This window comes from Temnothorax americanus, unplaced genomic scaffold, assembly GCF_048541705.1.
Source record: "Temnothorax americanus isolate GAGA-0224 unplaced genomic scaffold, ASM4854170v1 Scaffold4, whole genome shotgun sequence".
NCBI lineage: Eukaryota > Metazoa > Arthropoda > Insecta > Hymenoptera > Formicidae > Temnothorax > Temnothorax americanus.
Genome location: NW_027509547.1, coordinates 1,707,918 through 1,728,671, shown reverse-complemented (window position 1 = coordinate 1,728,671; position 20,754 = coordinate 1,707,918). Strand labels below are relative to the sequence as shown.

At 41.0% G+C, this 20,754-nt stretch overlaps 1 protein-coding gene across 16 annotated transcripts in view; it reads right to left on the bottom strand.

Annotated features, from left to right (window-relative positions):
• Positions 1-2,123: 2,123 nt before the first annotated feature.
• The window catches only part of Br (broad-complex core protein), a 52,854-nt gene continuing 34,223 nt past the window's right edge, over positions 2,124-20,754 (bottom strand). For 12 of the 16 annotated variants that reach the window (XM_077415330.1, XM_077415324.1, XM_077415326.1 and 9 more), the window contains one exon: positions 15,021-19,162. In XM_077415330.1, coding sequence (XP_077271456.1) covers positions 18,480-19,162 — 683 coding nt within the window. In that variant the 3' untranslated portion in view covers positions 15,021-18,479. Of the gene's footprint in view, positions 10,583-13,619; positions 14,961-15,020; positions 19,163-20,754 lie in introns of those variants that run through there. The other 4 variants (XM_077415337.1, XM_077415338.1, XM_077415335.1 and 1 more) reach the window with 2 other exon arrangements.

The window sequence follows — 20,754 nt, the reverse complement described above, 5'->3', positions numbered from 1 at the left end:
TTCGATGTGTGTCCAAAATGTGTTCTAAACGATTGTCGATTCATTTGTTAAATATTCGACGAACACGAATGTATCGCATTATGATGCCGTGATAGATTGTATTGTCCTGTTACATGAAATTAGAACAGTCTCATGTCGGTAACGTTGTCTTACACGTGTTACGTAGCATTTTTCGTATTTCGTGTTTCCTTTCTTATTAATTGAATCCATCATAATTACCTCAGAATAATTTGTCATTAATTATTCAAGATCCTAGCAACGTATATCGCTCTGCTGAAAATATAATCTCATCTTAAAAGATCTTAAATAATATCACTTAGAGAAATAAATAATGACAATAAAAATTTGAAAGGGGGAAGGCAGGAATGGGACGAGATAAGAGGGATGTTCGTCGGACGGAGCGGGAATGCCTGTGGAACCACACATTCGCATATGTCCTCTATCGAGAAGTGGAATGTGTATACAAGCCGTTTGCCGACTCGTATTTATGAATATTATGAATATGCATGTACATTGTTCGACGGATCTCAGATGTGTGTGTACACGAAGCCTAACAGACATGAGAAACGAGACGACGAGAGAGTACAGGTACACTGAGCATTCTGGATGACATTTAAAGCATGCAACTCGAAATAAACTAAACAAATAAACGTGAACATAAACGTAAACGTAACTAAATATGCGTGACTCGGGCGAGCTGCGTGGCGATTTTTACGAAATCGATACCCCCTCGTACTCGTGTGATCGCGTGTGACGGGGTAGTCCCCCCCCCCCCGGCTTCGGCTTCTTCGTTTTTCCGATTTTCCGCGATATGCACCTCCTCCTTCGTACTCACCGTTTTACGTTTACACTCGACACACGACGGAAACTTCTCACTTATATGCAAAGATTTTTTTTCTTTTTTTTCTCCCTCTCTCTCTTTCTCCGAAGATATTCGTGGCGGGGAAAAGACATTTCGCTCGAGAGATAGCTCCGAATCGGAAATCAAGGTGCTTCCTGATCAATGAAATGAGTTGTTCTTACTTCGTACTCCTCACGGCATCGGCAGCGCGTCCCGATGATTAATGCGATCAGTGGTCGATTACTTATGGATGATTTTTAAATTCTTTTATTCAACGTAATCAGGTATAAATAATACCGATCTTCATCGCGATTGCTCGCTTGTGTGCGGCTTATGAAGCCAGAGCACAAAAGTATAAAAAGTAAGATACGAGGAATTTAAAATAAATGAAATATATACATATATATATGCAATTTATATTAAAAACACGTGATCATTTATGCTCAACATACGTCGTTTTCGATCAATCACAATATCGCGAATACACAATGCGATCCATAAGGTTTCGACACAAAAATTTATATAAAATAAAAAAAAATGTTCAAAATGTTTTTCTGACGTGTTCTTTATTTTGTACGATTTTTGTCTCAAAACTCATTGGACTGCATTGTGTACACTCTCCATTCTTTCTAATGGACATTAACAATAAGATTACTGGATTTGTTTCTTGTAGGCATTATATTTTATATTGGCATTGTATATATTTTTCTATACTCCATTTCTCATATCTTGTTTTATATTTATTTGTGTTCCAATCTTTACCGACCACCGCGAGTGCGAGATTTATCGAATACGACGGCTAGTTTTCGCATACAGGGTAAAACATCGATTCTGTATTGACACACGGGAATCGGTTGTGTTTGGTCGTGGTTTTGAGAAATCGCGTTTCAGATTAGCGTCGGCTGGATATCAGCTGGACTTCAGTCACTTGCGAGAAATGTTGCAGCACCCGAAATAATACATAAATACGTAAATTCGAGCGCTGCGATATCTGAGAATATTGTAGCTGCCTAATGATGTGTCGATGATGCTTGTTACGAAAATACGTTAACCGAACAACGTCCAGCGTGGATACGCCACAAATCGCATTTATATCACTTACCTTCCGGCTGAAAGAAAAAAATCAATTTCTCGGCATTAATGTACCGGCGGCATAAATTTTCGTATACGCAAAACTGGTGCGGTTTGACATAAACGTAAATGCAACATAAGCTTCTCTCTAATCTACTCTTTTCGTCGAGGATGTGATAGGTGGACTAAAAAAACAAGTGACAACACAAACGAGTTATTAAACCAAATATATAGTACATTTCTTATTGTATATAAAAATGAAAATATATTAAAATGCATTTGATATTGCTTAGAAATAATAATAATAATGTGTGGCGATAATAATAATCGTAGTGATAATCAATCGTAATCGTAATAATGAGTGTAGTAACCGTACTGATCCAAAATAGTATAATAACAGTAGCAATAGCAGCAGAGCGGCAGCGATAATGTGTAATAGTGATCGTAGTGATAACGGCAGCGGTAATGACAGCGCGCGAAACTAGTTGCGATAACTCGTTGATGACAACGAGAATACGGGAATTGATAATAATAACAATAATAGTGATCGTAGCAATACAGATAGCGATAGCGATAATAAGAACGATTATGACGTCAAATGATGCTGATGCTGATGAAAATAATATTTAATAGCTACAATGACGATGACGGTTGATGGTGTGTGCCGGTGATACAATAAAAAAAAATAATGATAAAGTAATATAATCGCGTCATATAGTATATAAATATATAATAGTAATGATGATAATAACGGTAATAATAGTGACACGGCAATGACGCCGGTCACGATGACATCGACGATGCGATTGTATATATAGTTAATAAATATATATTATAACCAAGACATTGTGAAAAATAACGTAACAGAATTATCACGGTATATAACGCACACGGGTTTTCGTTCAAAGCCCAATTCGCATTTACGAGTAATATAAACGTTGCGTCACTGCGTTCTTGACATTATTTTATATGTACTATATCGTCATCTCGAACGTTGCTTTACGCGCAAATGCGACATGGTCTCACGAAACGATTTTGTACCAAAACGGAATCATCCTTCCAAGATAGTGGAGACTTCCAAAGTTTTTTTTTTCGGAGTAAGCCGATATGTTGATTACACACAAGTGCTTGACATTGTCGTAAGGCTTTATACTCGGAGAGTTTATATTCCATGTAATTCTTTCTGCATCGCTTTCATGCGTTTATAGTCAGCGGTTGCGTACGGATATTAATCGTGAAAAGCTATCTGTTCTCGATATCCAAATAGATATCGTAATGTATAATCCTATTATAACGCAAGTAACGGAAAATTAAAGGCTTATTGTTAGAAAGATGTCACGCGAAAAAACCCTCGGTTTTTAATTTTTCTTTCTTTTTTTGTGTTTTTTTTCCTTTCCTTTTCAACGGCTGTTTTCGGTAAGGTGTCCTATCGCGCTTATCATTTAGCTCTATGGAAGTAACGGAGAAGTTCCCTACGGAAACCGCGGAGGTTTTATGGGAAAGTAAATCATATATGTGCTTCGACAAAGCATTCACATAATCTCTGTGCACAAAATCATCTACAAAAAAAAGAAACCATGGAGAGAAAGAGAGAAAAAAAAGCGGAGATAAGAAAACTGGGTATGTGCGTCGAAAATGAGAGTAAGCTCGTTTTCACGAACGTCTCAATTGTTGTACTACACAGTCGAGCTTAACATTATATTGATTGCTACATCTACCGGCGCTCCTCCTTGAGCAAAAAGAAAAATAAGAATATGAAAAGAAAGGAGAAAACGCGCGCGCGCGTAAGGAAGCGTCTCTTTCGCTTGGCCTATCCGATTTCCGCGAATCTGCAGCGCGATGACCTCTCTGCCGATCCTCCTCTCCTAACGTATATTTGCGCGCGCGCGTTCTCTCCTCATAAATTTATAAATTCTTTAACTTAACGTTTAGGTACTTTTAAGCAACGATTTGGTAACATCAGTCAAACAATTTTCACGCATCAGTCCAATATATATATATGTATATATATATATATATATTAGCACTCGTCGCCTAATTAATTAAAACAAAAAAAAATCGCGATGTGAGATACGGATCAGTCCAAATCAGTCGTCGATCCAATTGTGTCGCAGATAGCAGCGAAATAAACTACATACTGATACATATGCAGTAAATTTATATATAATGGAACACGTCGTGATTCTCTCTCTCGGGCGAATCAGGTCAGTCGGTTATATGCGACTCGCGCGTCTCCCTACATTTCCGATGCGATAAAAGGATCTCGCGAAGCTGCGCGGCCCGCCGCGACACGTGCGAATCAACAAATATTTTCAGTCTTTCCCGTGCTCGGAAGCCTGGTAGTTCCTCAGATTGGACATTTTTTTTTTCGGCAGCGCCTAATCATCAGAACCGAAAGAACGTTCTTACTCGGCTCAACGCGCCACGAGGCCACGATCTCACGCTTCGTCGCGCGTCGCTTTCAAGCCGATCGAACAAAGACCATCTTCCCGTAAAAACCAACAAAGTGTTAACTAAAAACTAGAAACTTTAAAATATTACGAGCATTCGCAAGATAATTCTACATATAAAGCGAGTACATATAAACGTCAGTTGCGCGTCTATGATATTTTTGCGTGGAATCAAGCTTACGTTAATCCTAATGGTGGCCTTTTTTTTTTTTTATAAAGCGTCGGTATTCCCGGTCGCAATATTTTTGTCAATTGCACATCCTTTTGCAAACCGTAAAACTTCGACAGTGCACGATATTGTCATGTATCTTTACGGCATGTACGTTACAGTACATATTACATCCCTCCCCCCTACATTAACTTGAAAGCAACGCGCAACCAAACGTGATAATGAAGAATGACGTCCCAACGGCTGTTACCATACCAAACTAACGAGTCTTCGATATAACGCATAAACCGGTGGTAATCTGTTGGCTGCACGATATCGCGTGTTACAGGAATATAACACAAAAGCGAAGAATTAAACGAACAGTAAACAAAGAAGACGCTCAAATAATTCTCTATTAATATATAAATTGTAGTTAAATATTCAGTCAAATTTACATTAATTTCATTAATAATTTATTATTCGCATAATATCGCACCGACCGCTGATCGGAGGACAGATATATCTACATGTGTGTGCGTGCACACACACGTATACGCGTGTACATTCGTACGCGCGAAGTAATGCACGAACGTACACAAACATGTCACACACACATATGTAAATATATATGTGTATATATATATATATATTTATATATATTTATATATAGATATATATTCGCAATTATATTTGGCCATTTTTTTACATTAGTCACAAATTCGTTTCTTCGAATAACTCTACTAATTTAAATATTATCAATATCAGTTCTTTCTCGTCCTGACCACTATATAAAATTGTGTTCGTTATTCTCGTAATTTAAAGCTTCATTCTTCTTCCTCATCCTCTCCGTTTCCCTCGAATTAACAATTTTCTTGCCCTTGTTTTACCTCTCAGCGCACAATCTTTTCTCCTTATTTAAATTATCTGCAATGCGCTAATGCATTTCGCGTCGCACATAATTTCGCATACCCGTCGAAATGTACAAGATGGCTACAATATGATTCCTTGAAAGTTTCTAAAGTTCTCGCGATATATGTACATGATTTATTGCCCCGAGTATTAAAAAATCTAGTCTTCATCCGTCGTTAATGTGAAAGACCTATACAATCAATTCAAGAAACGTATAATCGATAACTTTTGTTTATTTTTATCCGACTCGCGGAAAATCGACAAGTCAATATTTCCTGCGCATTTACATCGATATTTACCACGTAACAATTGACTAATCGATCCTAAAATATGCTCATTTTGAATGCGTTCGAAAAGATATATATATATATATACTTATTAATCCGGATTATAATGCGAGAGGCGGAAAATACGTGTGACGCAACGAGATGCATTCCATAAAACATAGTTCAACATAAATTATCATAGCCTATCTATAAATGCATTCAACGTGCGTGTACACCTGCGTCCAGAGATTGCCTATACGAGCCGAAGTGTGAACACACCGATATGCGAGTTCGTGCACGCGCGAACATCAGTTCGTCACCCGAGACGAGAATTCGCGCGTATATTGGGATTTGTGCACTTTCAGAAAAAAATATATGTATGTATGGGCGCGTACCTGTCCGCACGGGACGCGCCGCGCGTTGTTTCTTTCCGGTCGATCCATTGTCGAGCTACGATTCGTTGTGCGATCGGCGTGAGAACTCGAAAGGTCTGCGGGATAGAAATCGGTGGAAGACGCGACACGCGCGCGCGTGTGTGTGCGTAACGATAGAGAAAATTCTGGTTTCTCCTGTCAATGGTACCGCGACGAATTAGCTTCAGTAGAAGAAACGATATGAAATAAGAAATTATTTACTTTACGGCAGCTAAAAGTACATTCGCGTTACGCAGGCAGGAAACGCGATAAGGCCCCCATCCTCGACTTGATCGCGAATTGGATCCTGCGGTTCAATCGTACTCGAGTCTTATTGTGATCCTGCAGCTTCGGTCACTCGATTCGCACTGTCACACAGACCCTTCGGTCCTATCGCGATCGCCATGGTTCGGCCTTAATGCAGTCTCACTCCAATCGCTTCCTCTAATCGCGATCTAAATTTATTATAGCTCCACTGGCATCCCCCGCGCGGGTCACGCGTCCGACACACTCCGCAGTTACACTTCCGCCAACGTGATTCGGCCCTATCGACTTCCAGCCCTATCCGACTTTCGTATCTGTATTTCGAATGCGTATCAGAGGGAATCTATTTCATTAACGGAAATAACACGGGCGCTAGTCATGCCTCGCTGTTGTAAGTCAACTTCGCTTTAACTGTACACCGGTTCAAGAAAGTCTTGTCTTAAATGCAACTCGACCCATTTCAACGACCGTCGCGAAACACTCCGTACTCCAACACGGTATCGACCTCGTCGCACACAATTTCGCCGAAGTGACCCAGTATACTGTGCAATCGGTATCGACGTAAACGCAATCGCCGACCATGTCACCCTAGTCCTCGCACGTTAGCATTATGGTGGACTCACATTCGCTCGCAATTGTGCTCTCGACATCTCTCATCGTGTCCCAACTCTCGCGTTCGCACACCGTAAAGCGGCTCCGTCCTCAAGAAAAATAGAAGATTATCTCTCGTTAACTAGCCGAGCCACACAACGATCGTGCTTTAGGCCGACGCGCGTGCATTCGTCAGCTCCTGCCTACTAGCGATCTAGTATCGCGATAGCCGTGTTCGCGTGACACAAAACGGTGATGTCCCAGTCATCATATAGGCTTCTTCACCAAGCGTGAATCGTCGAGGTTCTACTAAAATATAGCGGTTCACGGTTATATGCAGTGACAAGTATGTATATGTATACGGCTGCCTGTCTGTGAGTCACTTAGAATGCGAGTGATCTATCGGTTCCGGACATAACACAAGCGTCCAAAAGACCTTCAGAATTTCTCAAAACTTCTTCGGAACACGTTTCGAACGTTTTCTGGACCTTTGTATTATTTTGGCGTTAACAGCACGCGTATCTTTCGTCCCGCCTTCCCGCCCATTTGCTCTCTCGAACTGACAAAGTCGCATTACCATCAAAAAGCCATGAGAGAAAAACGCGTCGCGACTGTTCGAGAGATTCGGTCGAACGCTCCGAAGCCGTAGAATGCGAAATGGACGAGAAGGAGCGTATAGAATGAGACATTTCGGCCGGATACCACGAAAGTGGAGTATAATCTGTGTTCATGGAATATATTATAAAGCGAAGCTCCCATCGGTATGCCGCGAAACGAAAACAGCCGTAACACAACGGTACAATAAGAGCAAGAATAATAATAGTAATACCAATAATAATATTAATAACAATATTAACAGCAATACTAAAATAATTATAATAATTGCAATATACAATATGAGTAATAATAATAATAACAAAGTAAGGTACTTTATGTAAAATTCGTTAGGTATCGTAAAAACGAATGTAAGTCTATATAGGGTAGCCCGCGCTAAAGCATTTAATATGGAATGAATATATTAGGGTAAAATATATGCGTATATATATGTATGTATATATATATATATATTGTATATATTAAACCATTGCATCTCACTTTTCCCGATTCAAGCGACGACGAAAAATGACGATATAAGAATATTTTCTCGCAGATTTAGGTTAATTCGATTACCCTTTTCTGCTTCGGAAAACCATATCGCGTTCTCTTCAAACCATCGGAACCATGTAAATCGGGCAATATTTAATATCGAAAACGATTAAACTCTCGAATGCTGTGCCTATCCCGGGGCTCGCTTGCAGTCTTATCGAAATTTATTTTTGGACGCTTCTACCTATACTTATCTGGACGATCGTGTCTTCGACACTAAAAACCTTCCTCGAATAATATATCCCATTTCTCGCGATTATATCGATCTAACTAATAAAGCTTAAATTAATTCGCGTTTCATAGCCAATAAGCGCTCTTGACATGGTTTCGACAATGATTCACCTCGTCCCGCATTTCGCGAAACAATATGCCGAAGCTTTAGCCAAAGTGCGTCTACAATTAAATCCCAAACTAACGATTCCGAGACTGAAGCAGCTATAATCACAGCGAGTTCAAATCTCTATGTTACAGGACGAGCTTTGTGTTCTATTCGCGAAACGGCGAAAGAAATCACGATAATTATTGCGAGTCACGATAATCGCTGCCTCTGTAGCGTCGGAAATTGTACTCAACGAGATTATACACCGACGTCAATCTCCGAAATGATATTAAAATCGGCATTCGCGTGTCTATATATCCAGTCTATATATTGTACGACCTGTCGTGCGACCGATCATTTATATATTTCTGCGGCATAAAAATTTAAAAAAAAGTAAGAGAAAAACATACGAGAAGCGTACGCTAGAAAAATAAGTACAAGTAATTATAAAATTAAAATTACTTTTTTCTACTTTAATCCATTGGCACTGGGTCCCGTAAACCATAACGCCAGTGTGTGTGTGTGTGTGTGTGTGTGTGGGTGTGTGTGGGTGTGTGTGTGTGCGAATCTTACGTGCAAAATCTAAGTAATCGCTTCCGTGAATTACGTGCGACAGGTGCGAATAAACGATTTGTTAACAACACACGCCTCGAGGATTACGCGTTGATTAGAGTCAACTCGAAAATCAACTCGCAAAACCAACCCTAATTTCAATCATCTTGATTGCACCCCCGTTCAGTCTCATTCTTTTTCATCACAACTTTGTCAAGTAATTAGATCCTAAAACTTCCTTGAAAGTTCGGGAGCGCGACATCAACGTTAATATCACCGTCTCGTCATAATATCCAATTACGAAATAAAAAAATGGGAAAATATACGTATATATATATAAAATAACGGTGCGCGAATTCTCTACCGGATTCCCAGTTCGCGCATGATAACGACATTCACCACGTACTCTCACATCTGGAAGCACTGATTTCTCGCGGGCCGACGTTTCCTACTTTTTACAAAAATTGTTGCCGAGCGGCTGAGACACAGGAGGAAGATTTTTAAGGACACACACGCACAAACATCGTGAACACAATGGCGACATTCGACGCAATTCCTATTGTCCCTCGAAAAGTGACCGGCGAGTTGTTTCCGATATAATCGCATCTTCCTCGGATGATCGAGTGGCTAAAAGAATCCACAGATCCCGCATCCTATGGTCCCAAATGTCAAACCCATTATGACCGATGTACAATCGACAAGCGATAATAACGTAACAATTGCGTTTCGAAAAGTCTCGTACAAAACGTCGGCGGTCCGTTACCGGTCAAAGGTATCAATTTTCACCGTATATTTATCGCTAAAAGTGTCCGTCTGATTCTCATCTCGCGTCGGCTTTATACGTGGCCTCGTATTAACCCTTTAACGCCTGGATTGGCAAATTGCCCCACGAATTATTTTCATGATTATGTACCGCAGTCTTCTTAGTTTCGACATTCTAACAAGAAGATATCATGGCAAAATACATGAATTCGAAACCATGAAAACATATGTACTCTTAATTAAAGGATCTTTTGATAAACTAAACAAGCAAAATCAGACGGTTGTACGCGTCCAGCGTTAAATATGCGCGGTTAATAATTGTTAATCGATGAATCGAGCAACGGGCTGAAATCACTCGTCTTTCCGAACATTCGACGTCGTTTTTCGTTTGTTTGTTTTTTGCCTTTATTTTTGGCTAAACAGCAAGAATTCGAGAAGAGAACGACGCGATTCTCTCCGGATGGCCAACGCTGCCGACGCGACGGCCTGGTCGATCGCGCGGCCGTCGCGAGCAGCGCGGAACATTTCTTTTTTAGCGTCTATTAAGCTCGTTTCGTGATGTCTCTTGGCACGTAAGACACGCGCGTGCGCAATCACTTCTATTTCTGCCTACGGTGATAGATGCTCTTGTGGTTGTTCAGGCTGTTGAGCGTCCTGAACACCTTGTGGCAGAGCGCGCAGACCGCGCTGTTCAGGGGCTGAAAGTGCTGCTGCTCTTTGTGCCGCTTTAGGGTGAGCTTCGTGGAGAGAGTCTTGCCGCACACGTCGCACGTGTAGCAGATTCCTGGTGGCAGCAGGCTACCGTGTAACGGGTGCGACAGTCGCATCGCGAGGATCGCCGAGGGCGGACCTGAGATCCGCGCGATCACGCACACATCGATTTTTTTTTTTTATAGATTTAGATCGCGAGAGATATTTGTTTTCCATTCGGATGGAAATGCCGCCGAAGACGTATGAAATGCGAACGTAGGAGAAAGAAAGAGGCAACGGCGATACGATGGAGCGTTTTTACAAAGCGGTAGTAGACAAGCAAAGCGAGACAGGGAGAAGTTATACGTGTGAGTTGATAAATATAACAGATAGAAAAAAAGTGGAGGCGGTGCACAAGTCGATAAATTATATGATGAAAAGCAGATTTTAAACGTGCGTTCATGAAGAAACGAAAAAGTAAAGGTATATACATACAGGTAGAGATAGAAATGTAGATAACGTAAAATAGAGACATAGACAGATACATAAATGCAGATATGAACGAGCGTAAAAGAGGGAGAAAACGTGAAGTATGCAAAGAGATTTGAAAAAAAAGAAAGAAAAAAATGAGAGAAAGAGAGAGAGAGAATGAAATCAAGTACCATAGTCCGTTACATATGCATCGACACCCAATTAAAAAGAAATATTTCCATTACGAACCAATATTTGTGGTGTAGGAGGCACACGGAGAGCCACGTGTGTGGATGGACCCCCAGCGCAAGTCCGTGTTCGTGAAGGTAGCGGGTAGGTACACACAGAACAATGACGAACCAGAGCCAAACGTATAGCCGAGCGAGCGGGACCGGGAACAAACAAGAACAAAGATACGACTGCTATTAATATCACTGGACAAGATTAGTTACGATACGCTGCTAAGTATTCTTGCATGATTAGGGCTAGAGAGACAGGGTGATATGCCAAGGTGTTAAGGGCCAAATGTGAGGTTCTCGTTGACAATCAAAATACCAGCCGACCGGGCAGGTCGGCTGGTTGAGGGGAAAGACGGTTTAAGGAGGAACGGGCTTGAGGATTAAATCGGGATCGATCGAGAGCAGATCGGCAGTGGTATCGAAGGAAGTTGCTACTGAATATCCGCCGATACTCTTACTGACAGCCTGTTGAAGTGTCCCTGCGAGCCACGTACGTTGCTCGAGTACTTCGTTTCTGCTGCATCTTTAGTCGCAGAGAGATATAAATGTGGCTCGGAGCTCTGGTTTGTCATTGGTCATGCATAAATAAGCGCGACGATTCGTGGACCGCCGGAGGAACGACAGTGCGATTTGCGCGGATTTCTCGTTACCGTAAAAAGACAAAGAGAGAAATCTTCGTTTGTTTTGCGTCTTGGAAGTTACTTTGCAATCGATATTTCGCTTGTTTCACATTTTCACTTATGGCTGCATTTATGTATTTCAAGTTTACGAAACGCAATATCAAGTGTTGAAAATTTCGTTCTTTGTGATAACGAAAAGTCCGAAAAGAATCCGAAAGAGCGAAAATCCAAGACGGTTGTTTATTATAACCGTTTTGCTGTCATTGTGAAATGAAGAACAAGGATATTGTAAACGCGATTCGAGTTTCATAGTCAATATAATTCGACATTTGTATCTTGCTATATACGTGATCGAGTATTGCGCTTGGAGCTAACCAAGAAGAAATCCAGAAATGATTGATAAGGCGACAAATTATACTTCAATCCGTATACTTATCGTAATTTATGAACATTTATGATGGGATACCGAATGAGACGGAAACGATGCCCGATGAGAGAAAAAAGGTATTCCAAGCGAGCTTAACAAGCAACGAAATGTCCGCACATACCTTTCTCCGAGCTGTAAAAGTAAACGTGCCACTTTCTTCCGGCATATTAACTGACTTTCGATGGAAAAAGGGTAGTATCTGTAGTATCAACGGTGGAGGCGACGACGGTAACGGTAACTAATATATATAAAATAAAAGTAACGGTCACAGTAGAGAGTGTAATAGTTAGAGGCAATAGTAGCAGGAGTGACAATAGCAGCAGCAACAATAATATGAAAACTTGCCGATAGAGAAAAATGTTAATGGCGATAACAACTACTACAACACATCAAATAGAAAAGATAATATAATGATAACATCGGAGACAAAAATATCTATTTTTCATTTATAAATAAGAGAAAGAACGATGTATCCAGAAATAAACGTGCCTTTTTTAAAAAATACGACAATTAAGTGAAAGTACATTAATACGCGCACGCGCACCCACGTACACGCACGTGCGTTCTATATCGATAAGTGTATCGTTTATTTTTAGCGATTATAATCTTTTAATGCACGTCTTGTTTACTTGCGAACATAGCCCCGACAATTTTTCGCAACACTTTTTCAATGATGTTTTCTTAAACGCGAGTGTTTGAGTAATCTAAAATAATGAGAACACATCGCTTCAAAATTGTAATTAATAATAATACAGAAACACTGTGTAAATGCTGATACATGTGCATGCACAAAGTAAAGCTTCAAAATGTGGAACAATCTGAAAAACTATGATGAATAACAATACTTATAATTTACGGATGCTTCTCCCACTTGCACTTTAAAATATCAACATTAATTCGCTTTTACGCTATATCCAAGTTTAAATTAGCCATCCTAACATAAAATTAATTTTTAATATATATAAGTAAACCCTAATTTTTAATAAATATAAACCCTATTCAAATGTGATGGGCGCAAACTCAATTGTGCAAAAATCAGTAAAATGTCTACAACACATTTATATTTTATTTTCGATTTAATAAATCATAGAAATTCAAAATTAAAGCGACAAAATAAAAGTATAGAAATATTAATTTTCCGTGTGAATATCGCGGAAAACTAATTAATTCTGCAAATAGCGCTAAATAAATTGACAGAATTGGTATATATAACACGTGTGTCGCGATGCAAATATATCTTAAATCCTTGAACATGAGATCTTATTGCTAAATCACAGCAAAGAAATTCTGTCGTGGATAGGGTATAAAGGAAGGCATCATATATCAGGAAAGAAGGAAAATTAAGGAGAATGGAGGGAAAAGGAACCACTATTTTATCCAATTATAATTGCCTTGTCTAAAGGAATGTGGAGAGCGTATATTACGAATAAATTAGATACATTAAATAATATTTTATTATCCCGTATTTGTACCGCACCTTTCCTTGTATCGCCACGTAGGACGATAAACAGAAAACAGAACTTGTCTGCAATTATCGTGTGTGCTCGTCACATAAATAATATATAAAAATAACAACAAATCGCGTGGCCCTTGTCGAAAATCGAAAAAGTTATGCCTATCACATAAGTAATCGCTCAGATTCTAATACACGCGGACCTACGGTCCGATCTTTCACTCGTTTCGCAACGCTATTTACAAATAATGCGGATACCTCATTTTTTCCTAAAAAATATCAATGCAGCTTTGCGCGCGTTATCGTTCATTTGCTCGAAGCGACATACTTGAATCACCTTTACGGCTTTCGCATTTTATTTCAAGACGTCGCTCATCCGACCTGCATTTCACCGATCGTCACAAACGAAGACGCATTGTGTTACACAGACGCCTACTTTGTCGCGAGTGCATCCCTCGCGGACGATGATAGAAATAGAAAACAACCCCGGCATATACATTCGCATTAGAAACCGATCAAATCCGTTTCATCGACACGCTTACCGATTCAAGTGATTCAACTCGTTCGTGATTCCTCCACGCTACTCTGCGATAAGTTCATTGACGTTACACTAGATCACATTAAGTCGCAAAACAATCGTACGATCGATCGACTTTCTTTCGCACTTTGAACTGCCTGTCTTTTCATCAGTGCTCGAATACAGTAAAAACAACGGAGAACCGAGATTTCTACGTTTCGAATCCGTCGAATCTACATATTCCGCTGTACAGCGAGAAATACGTATTTTAATCGCCGGCAATCTCCAAATTCCTGATCGCGTCGGATCTTAATCCGCATCGATAACGGCAACGTACGCCTGTGTCGCGTGAACATCCGGTACACCCTCGTCACCAAAAAATTCATGACAGAGGGAGAGAGAGAGAAAGCGAGGAGAGCAAACGGCGAGCAATCTCATCCCATTCGCGGATGCTGTTGAGGCTGGTGTTGCTGTTGCTGCTGCTGCTGCTGCTGTTGCTGTTGCTGTTGCTGTTGCTGCGCAGAGTAATTTCTCTCGGTGTGCTCTCTCTGGTCTCTCTGCCATTCGCGGGCCTGCGCTACTTCCTTTCTCTGTTGCTCGCTTTTGTTGTGCTGTCGATGGTAGATGCTCTTGTGGTTGCGCAGACTGTTTAGACTGGAGTAAACCCGCTTGCAGATGTTACAGATCGGTTCCTTGCTGGGCCTGGTGTGCACGTTCTGTATGTGCCGCTTCAACCGCGTTAGGGAGGTCAGGTTTTTGTTGCACGGCTCGCATCGAAACTCATCGCTCGCGCCGCTGCCGGCCAACAGACCTGGCGGCAGAACCAGACACACAGGGGTTACTACTTTTGTAGAGGTTTTTGGCGCACGGAACGTCGGACAGGTGGACAAGTAGACATTAGACTGGGGCAGGGGAGGGTTGAGACAGATAGAGAGAAAGAGAGAGAGAGAGAGAGAGAGAGAGAGAGAGAGAGAGAGAGAGAGAAACAGAGAGAGAGAGAGAGAGAGAGAGAGAGAGAGAGAGAGAGAGAGAGAGAGAGAGGACATCATCCCCAATGTGCTTCTTTACTTTGTCCTTTTTTGGGAGGGAAAGTTTTTTTCTAGCCGCGGCCTCGCCTTTCGCGATCGCACACCACCATTTCACGCTCCTACACCACCATTACACATTTAAGATTACACCACCACAGTTTTCGCAGCTGAGAAAATATTGTGCGCCCGTGTGCTCTCTTTTTTTTGCCTCTTAGTACTTTATTTTGCGCCTTTATTAATCGAGCATACGTCGTACCACCGTCACCCGACAAGGCGTGCCCAAACTCGTTTACGTGTTATTTCTTAAAACCACCTTAAGTTATATATGCTTTATGGGTGCTGCTACTGTCGTTGCTGCCTTGCGCCTCATTGCGTAACGTAACGATTATCATGAGGGGAACACCGGATGCAACCATTGTCACCGTATATTTCTCGTTCTTTCTCCTTCTTTATTTTTCTTTTCTTTTTTTTTTGTACGGTCAACTCCTCTGTAAAACCGACCACGTTGTCACAGTTGTCATCACGCTCGTTAATCCCTTTATCGCAATCATTATCCAAAGTCATATCGCCAAAAGTCATAGTCATTGTCAACCTCGTCGTCGATGTCAGTGTCATGTTATCGTTGTCATCGCCTCAATCTCTCTCTTATTCTCGTGCCGCTTGACCATCATCGTTATTGTAATTACTAATCATGTTATCGTCGCGGTTATTCCCCTCCATTTTCATTTCGATCGTTTATTTCGTTTCACCTTCGAACCAGTCATCGATCTCGGCATTTCTGTACAGTTCGACGTCCATTATTGTCACGTGATCGATAGCTCCTCATCTTCAACCTCGTCAGTGTCTCAACATTACTATCATCGTTGTAGTAGTAATAATTTTATTCCTCTATTAGTTCGATCATTATCATTTATAATACCGTATAATAAACGGATTTATAACCACCATTATGATGAGTACCGTCATCGTCCTTGTCTTTGGTCGTCAATATATTCTCCAGCATTATCATCATTATCTCGTTCGTTATTCCTGTCTCGATTATTGCCGCTATTTTCGTTTACTGCATTTGCATTCTCGCTACAGACTACATCTTGATTTCTCTTTTCTCACGACTGATTTCGTCAAGCTCATATGGTGAGTTTTACGTGACAGATCAAAACGTTATAAAAGTAAAAGATGTAATCATTTATATAAAATATCTATAAATTATACTAGCTCCTGTAGCACTTATTGTTACTATCAAACAATATATTAATATTAATAAGCGAGAAAAAATAATTTTACACAGAAATGGCATTGAAAATGCTAAAACATCAAACAAGAAATGCTAATGCACGACGTAAGTGCTAATAATTTCATGTATAATTAATATCTCGAAATTTCAGTGATATTTTTAGAGAGTAGGACGATATAAGATGTCAAATGTTGTAAATTTCTCAATTCATGTTGCTTCTCTTCCGCATATAAACGTCCTTCAAGTGATTCTACTCGACCGTAGTCCGGCTAACTGTACTTTATATAATCACGTAACGATCGAACTCTTAAATCTTTACTGTACTATAAACACACTATCAAGGCGTGTTATAATATCGATCGAATACGATGACAATGGTGATAATCGCGATGCTCTAATCCGGAAGGCTCCTCTAACAAGATTCGTTTGTTTTTTTTTTTTTTTTTTTTTTTGGCAGCACCTCTCAGCTCGTCGCATGACGTTCATATCTTTCGAGCGCAATTAGGATAACACAGTGCAAGCAGTTCTAAAGTTCCAGCGAACAATCGTGAGCGATGAAGTTAGTGTTTCATGATCACCAGGTATATATATATCCATGTGTCGATGCATATTATTTACAGCAAAATAGAGCGTAATATCTTATATATAGATATATGTACATGTACGCGTATGTGAATATGCGCGAGAGAGTGAAAATATGTGCGAGCTGTGTACACAAATGCGATATCTGTTTCTAATGAGGTGATGCGAATGAAGCGTAATGTATTCTATATTTCATGATTAATGGCATTTTCGTAGCCTTGAGCGAAAGAGCTACCAACAGAAGTTCTTTCTTCTCGCGCGATATTTAGGCCGTGAGAGATAGCGCTCGCTCATTAGAAACAACATTTTATTCGTTATTTCTTTTTTTTTCAATTATCTCCTTTATTTCCCCTCGCCGCTAAGTCGCGACGATTCTATATATACGGCATTATTACGCCGCCGTTATAATAGTGGAGTCGAGTTTTTCTTAAATATAGTTACAATCTCACGGGTGCAGGAACAATGAGATATTTATTTATATCAAAACGAACACAGCTATACATCTTGTATAATCTGAGTCTTTCACGAAAACGTAACATTTTGTAATCTCTTTGTATACAACTAATGAAATGTCAGAAATTGCACAACGTCAAATAACATTTGATTGATAAATATGATCTATTATAAACAGTCAACCAGTATTTTTATAACGACTTGAATTTTACAATACGCTCAATGTCGAGGAATAGATAACATCAAAACAAGTCAAACTCTTTTTCCAATAAAAATCTCAGTGGATAAATGTCGACTAGTAATATTATTTTATCAATACGAATATTAATGACTGATCTAGAAGACAAAAATAAACAGAAAAAGAGGGAATATCGAGAATTTAGACCGGTATAATTTTAATGAGCCCGATTTTGATACTATCGCGTGAACCCGAAATAACGTATCTGACACACTTTCGTTACCAAAAACCAAACGAAACATAATATTACAAATAAGCGTAGAGGTCATCGAAATTCAAAACTCTATACAAAATTACATTGGTTCTCTCAGTTCGTTCGGGTGTAAGTTCATTAAATCAATAACTATACTCTAACTACACTGTATAATATTGCGTTTCCGGAATTCCGGCTTACAGATAAGGAATCATAATTAATAGTTTTTTTTTCTTCTTTGGTCTCAACCGAGGTAATCTGCCGGTGGAATAAACGACTAGCAACATTCCGCTCCAATACTGTTGAGATATAATTACAATACATCAGCGGTAGTGTAACATACTATAAGTGGAACACATTTATACAAAACGGGTATGTCTTCTATTGACAGCCGGTAGACTACATCCATCTCTCTCTCTCTCTCTCTCTCTCTCTCTCTCTCTCTCTCTCTCTCTCTCTCTCTCTCTCTCTTTCGCTCTCTCTCCGTAGAAATCTCCAAGGTCTGGCATCGTGTGTGTATTCTGCACACGATATTCTTGGTTCTTTTATTCGTCCTGTTTTACGATACGACGGAGAGGCTCGTCCTAGATTAGTACCGCCGGTCAATACGTAACTTCGCACTGTGCCTCGTGCTCCTTGCGGTCCTTGCGAGCGTGATACTGGCTCTTATGACTGACCAGACTATTCCTGGACTTGTAGCTCCTGCCGCACTGGTCGCAGGACAAAGATTGCGGCACGTAGAAATGCGTGTCGGCCAAGTGCCTCTGCAGGGACCAGGCGCGAGAGAAGGTTTTTTGGCAGAAATTGCAGTAAGTGCGATTCGAGGATTTGTGATCCGGTTCGTGATACGCTCGCGACGACGCGTCTACGTGTTTCGATTGCACGAGACCGTTTCGCGAACGTAGCCATCGCAGATCGAACGGCGATACGTCATTGTTCGAAGATCTTCCGGACGTTTGCGGCTGTTGTTTATCTCGAAGGCCATCGTGACGATACTCGTGCGCTGAATCGAGATCCGTGTGCCCCTCGATCGTGTGACTCGACAGGAGGCAGGACTCGAGCTCGTCCATCCGCGGCGAGATGGGCTCCGATTTCAGCACGATCTCCATCGGATCGTTAATGTTGTCTAAGAGATCGATTATCGGCAGCTCTTGGTGCTGCGGTTGCATCACTGTCTCGCCGTATCGATTTGCGCTTGTATTTTGGTTCGATTCCTGTATTTTTCGTTGGTATTCGATGTTGGTAGTGGACTGCCAACCCCCGTCCTCCTCGGCGACCTCCTGGTCTGCAACCAAAGAGGAGGGGGCTGAGTCCAACCGGATTCACGCGACATCATTTAGTACCGAATAACGAATAACTTTCAGTATAACGAATATTTATTCTCTCTCTTTCTCTCACTCTCTTTCTCTCTCTCTCTCTCTCTCTCCCCCCCTCTGGCTTTCTCTCCCACTCACACACTCTCTCTATTTATCGTCATAATAATGTAATACGCGCGATTTTTTTAAGCTGATTCTCGACAAGAATGAATTCAAACGCTTTTACTAAAATGAGTAATATCCAAAGATTGTGTATTCTTAGCACAAAGTCGACGTTGAAATGAGAGCGACGTCTTGTCGTAGCGTTGCGAGACGGCGAGAGTCGATAAATCTAAACCATAACTGACTTGAGAAAGACCCAAACTAGATCTGTTCTCGAAGAGAATGGCACACAATGTCTATTCAATCTATTCAATTTAAAGTTATTTAAAATTAAAATCCTATTTATAATATAACAGCGGAAAAGAAAATGTCATTAAAACTGTCATATCGAAATCTGTAATTCTGCTCTTGACGGCGGAATTATGGAGTTAAAAGACTAGACGAGAAAAAGCAGATATGAATAATTATAAAGCAAATCCAACGTGATACATCGATGCGATTGTAAAACGGATAACGCGTCGGATTGACTCGCGTGCCATCGCCCGTGGGCGGGGCGCCTTTTACTCGTCATTTATTTTAATTATTTAATTCCATGATTTTGCCGTGAACAATATTAAAGATTAATACAGCAATTTCAAATAGATGATTTTTTTTCCTTCCGCTATACCTCGTTGACAGCAGGACGTTAGAGTTATAAGTTTGGCTGGTTCGAACGATTCGTTGCAATTGATCTGTCGAGAGCTAAATCGAACATTCGTCCGCAACCGGTCTGTATCCGAGTCGAGTCCGTCGAGAGACAACGCGTCGGCACATTTGACACCGTAACATTCATCGGGCGAAACATGTCGGTAGGACGACAACGATCGTCGTCAACGGGAGCACGGCGGAGTTCGCGGACGTTTCTTTGCGGGATTTTACCCAGCCGGTTACCCGTGGCAACGCTACCCCACGTCGGTCCTCCGCTTCTCTACTTCGCCCTTCCTCTCTTCGTGTTTCGCGCCCCTCGTGATCCTGCCGCCGCCGCCGCCGCAGCCCGCGCGCGCGCCTCCCGGACCCCCGCGTTCACCCCGAAGCGTTTCCCCCTCGCGATACAACCGAGAAGAAGATATATACGTAGGATGTGTATTATTCTTAATAACCCCTGTATGCCGTTACGCTGTATTATGACTGATGTTGACTCTAAGCGCGGTGAGAGAAAGAGAGGAGCAGCTACGATCGATAAGCTGCTCCGCTCCAGGTAAAACGAGTCCAGGACGCGCGGGAACGTCGTGGAACATCGAGGACAAAATTTACAGCACGAGAATTTTTAGATCAGCTTCGCGCGTGCCGTCGAATATTTAGCTATCTGCATAAATGCGACATTAACAGTCGTCCCGAGTACGACTGGGTACGCTGCAACGAATAGATTTGATCCGAATGCCGTCTGAACGATCGCTATTCCGCATTTAAACGATACGTG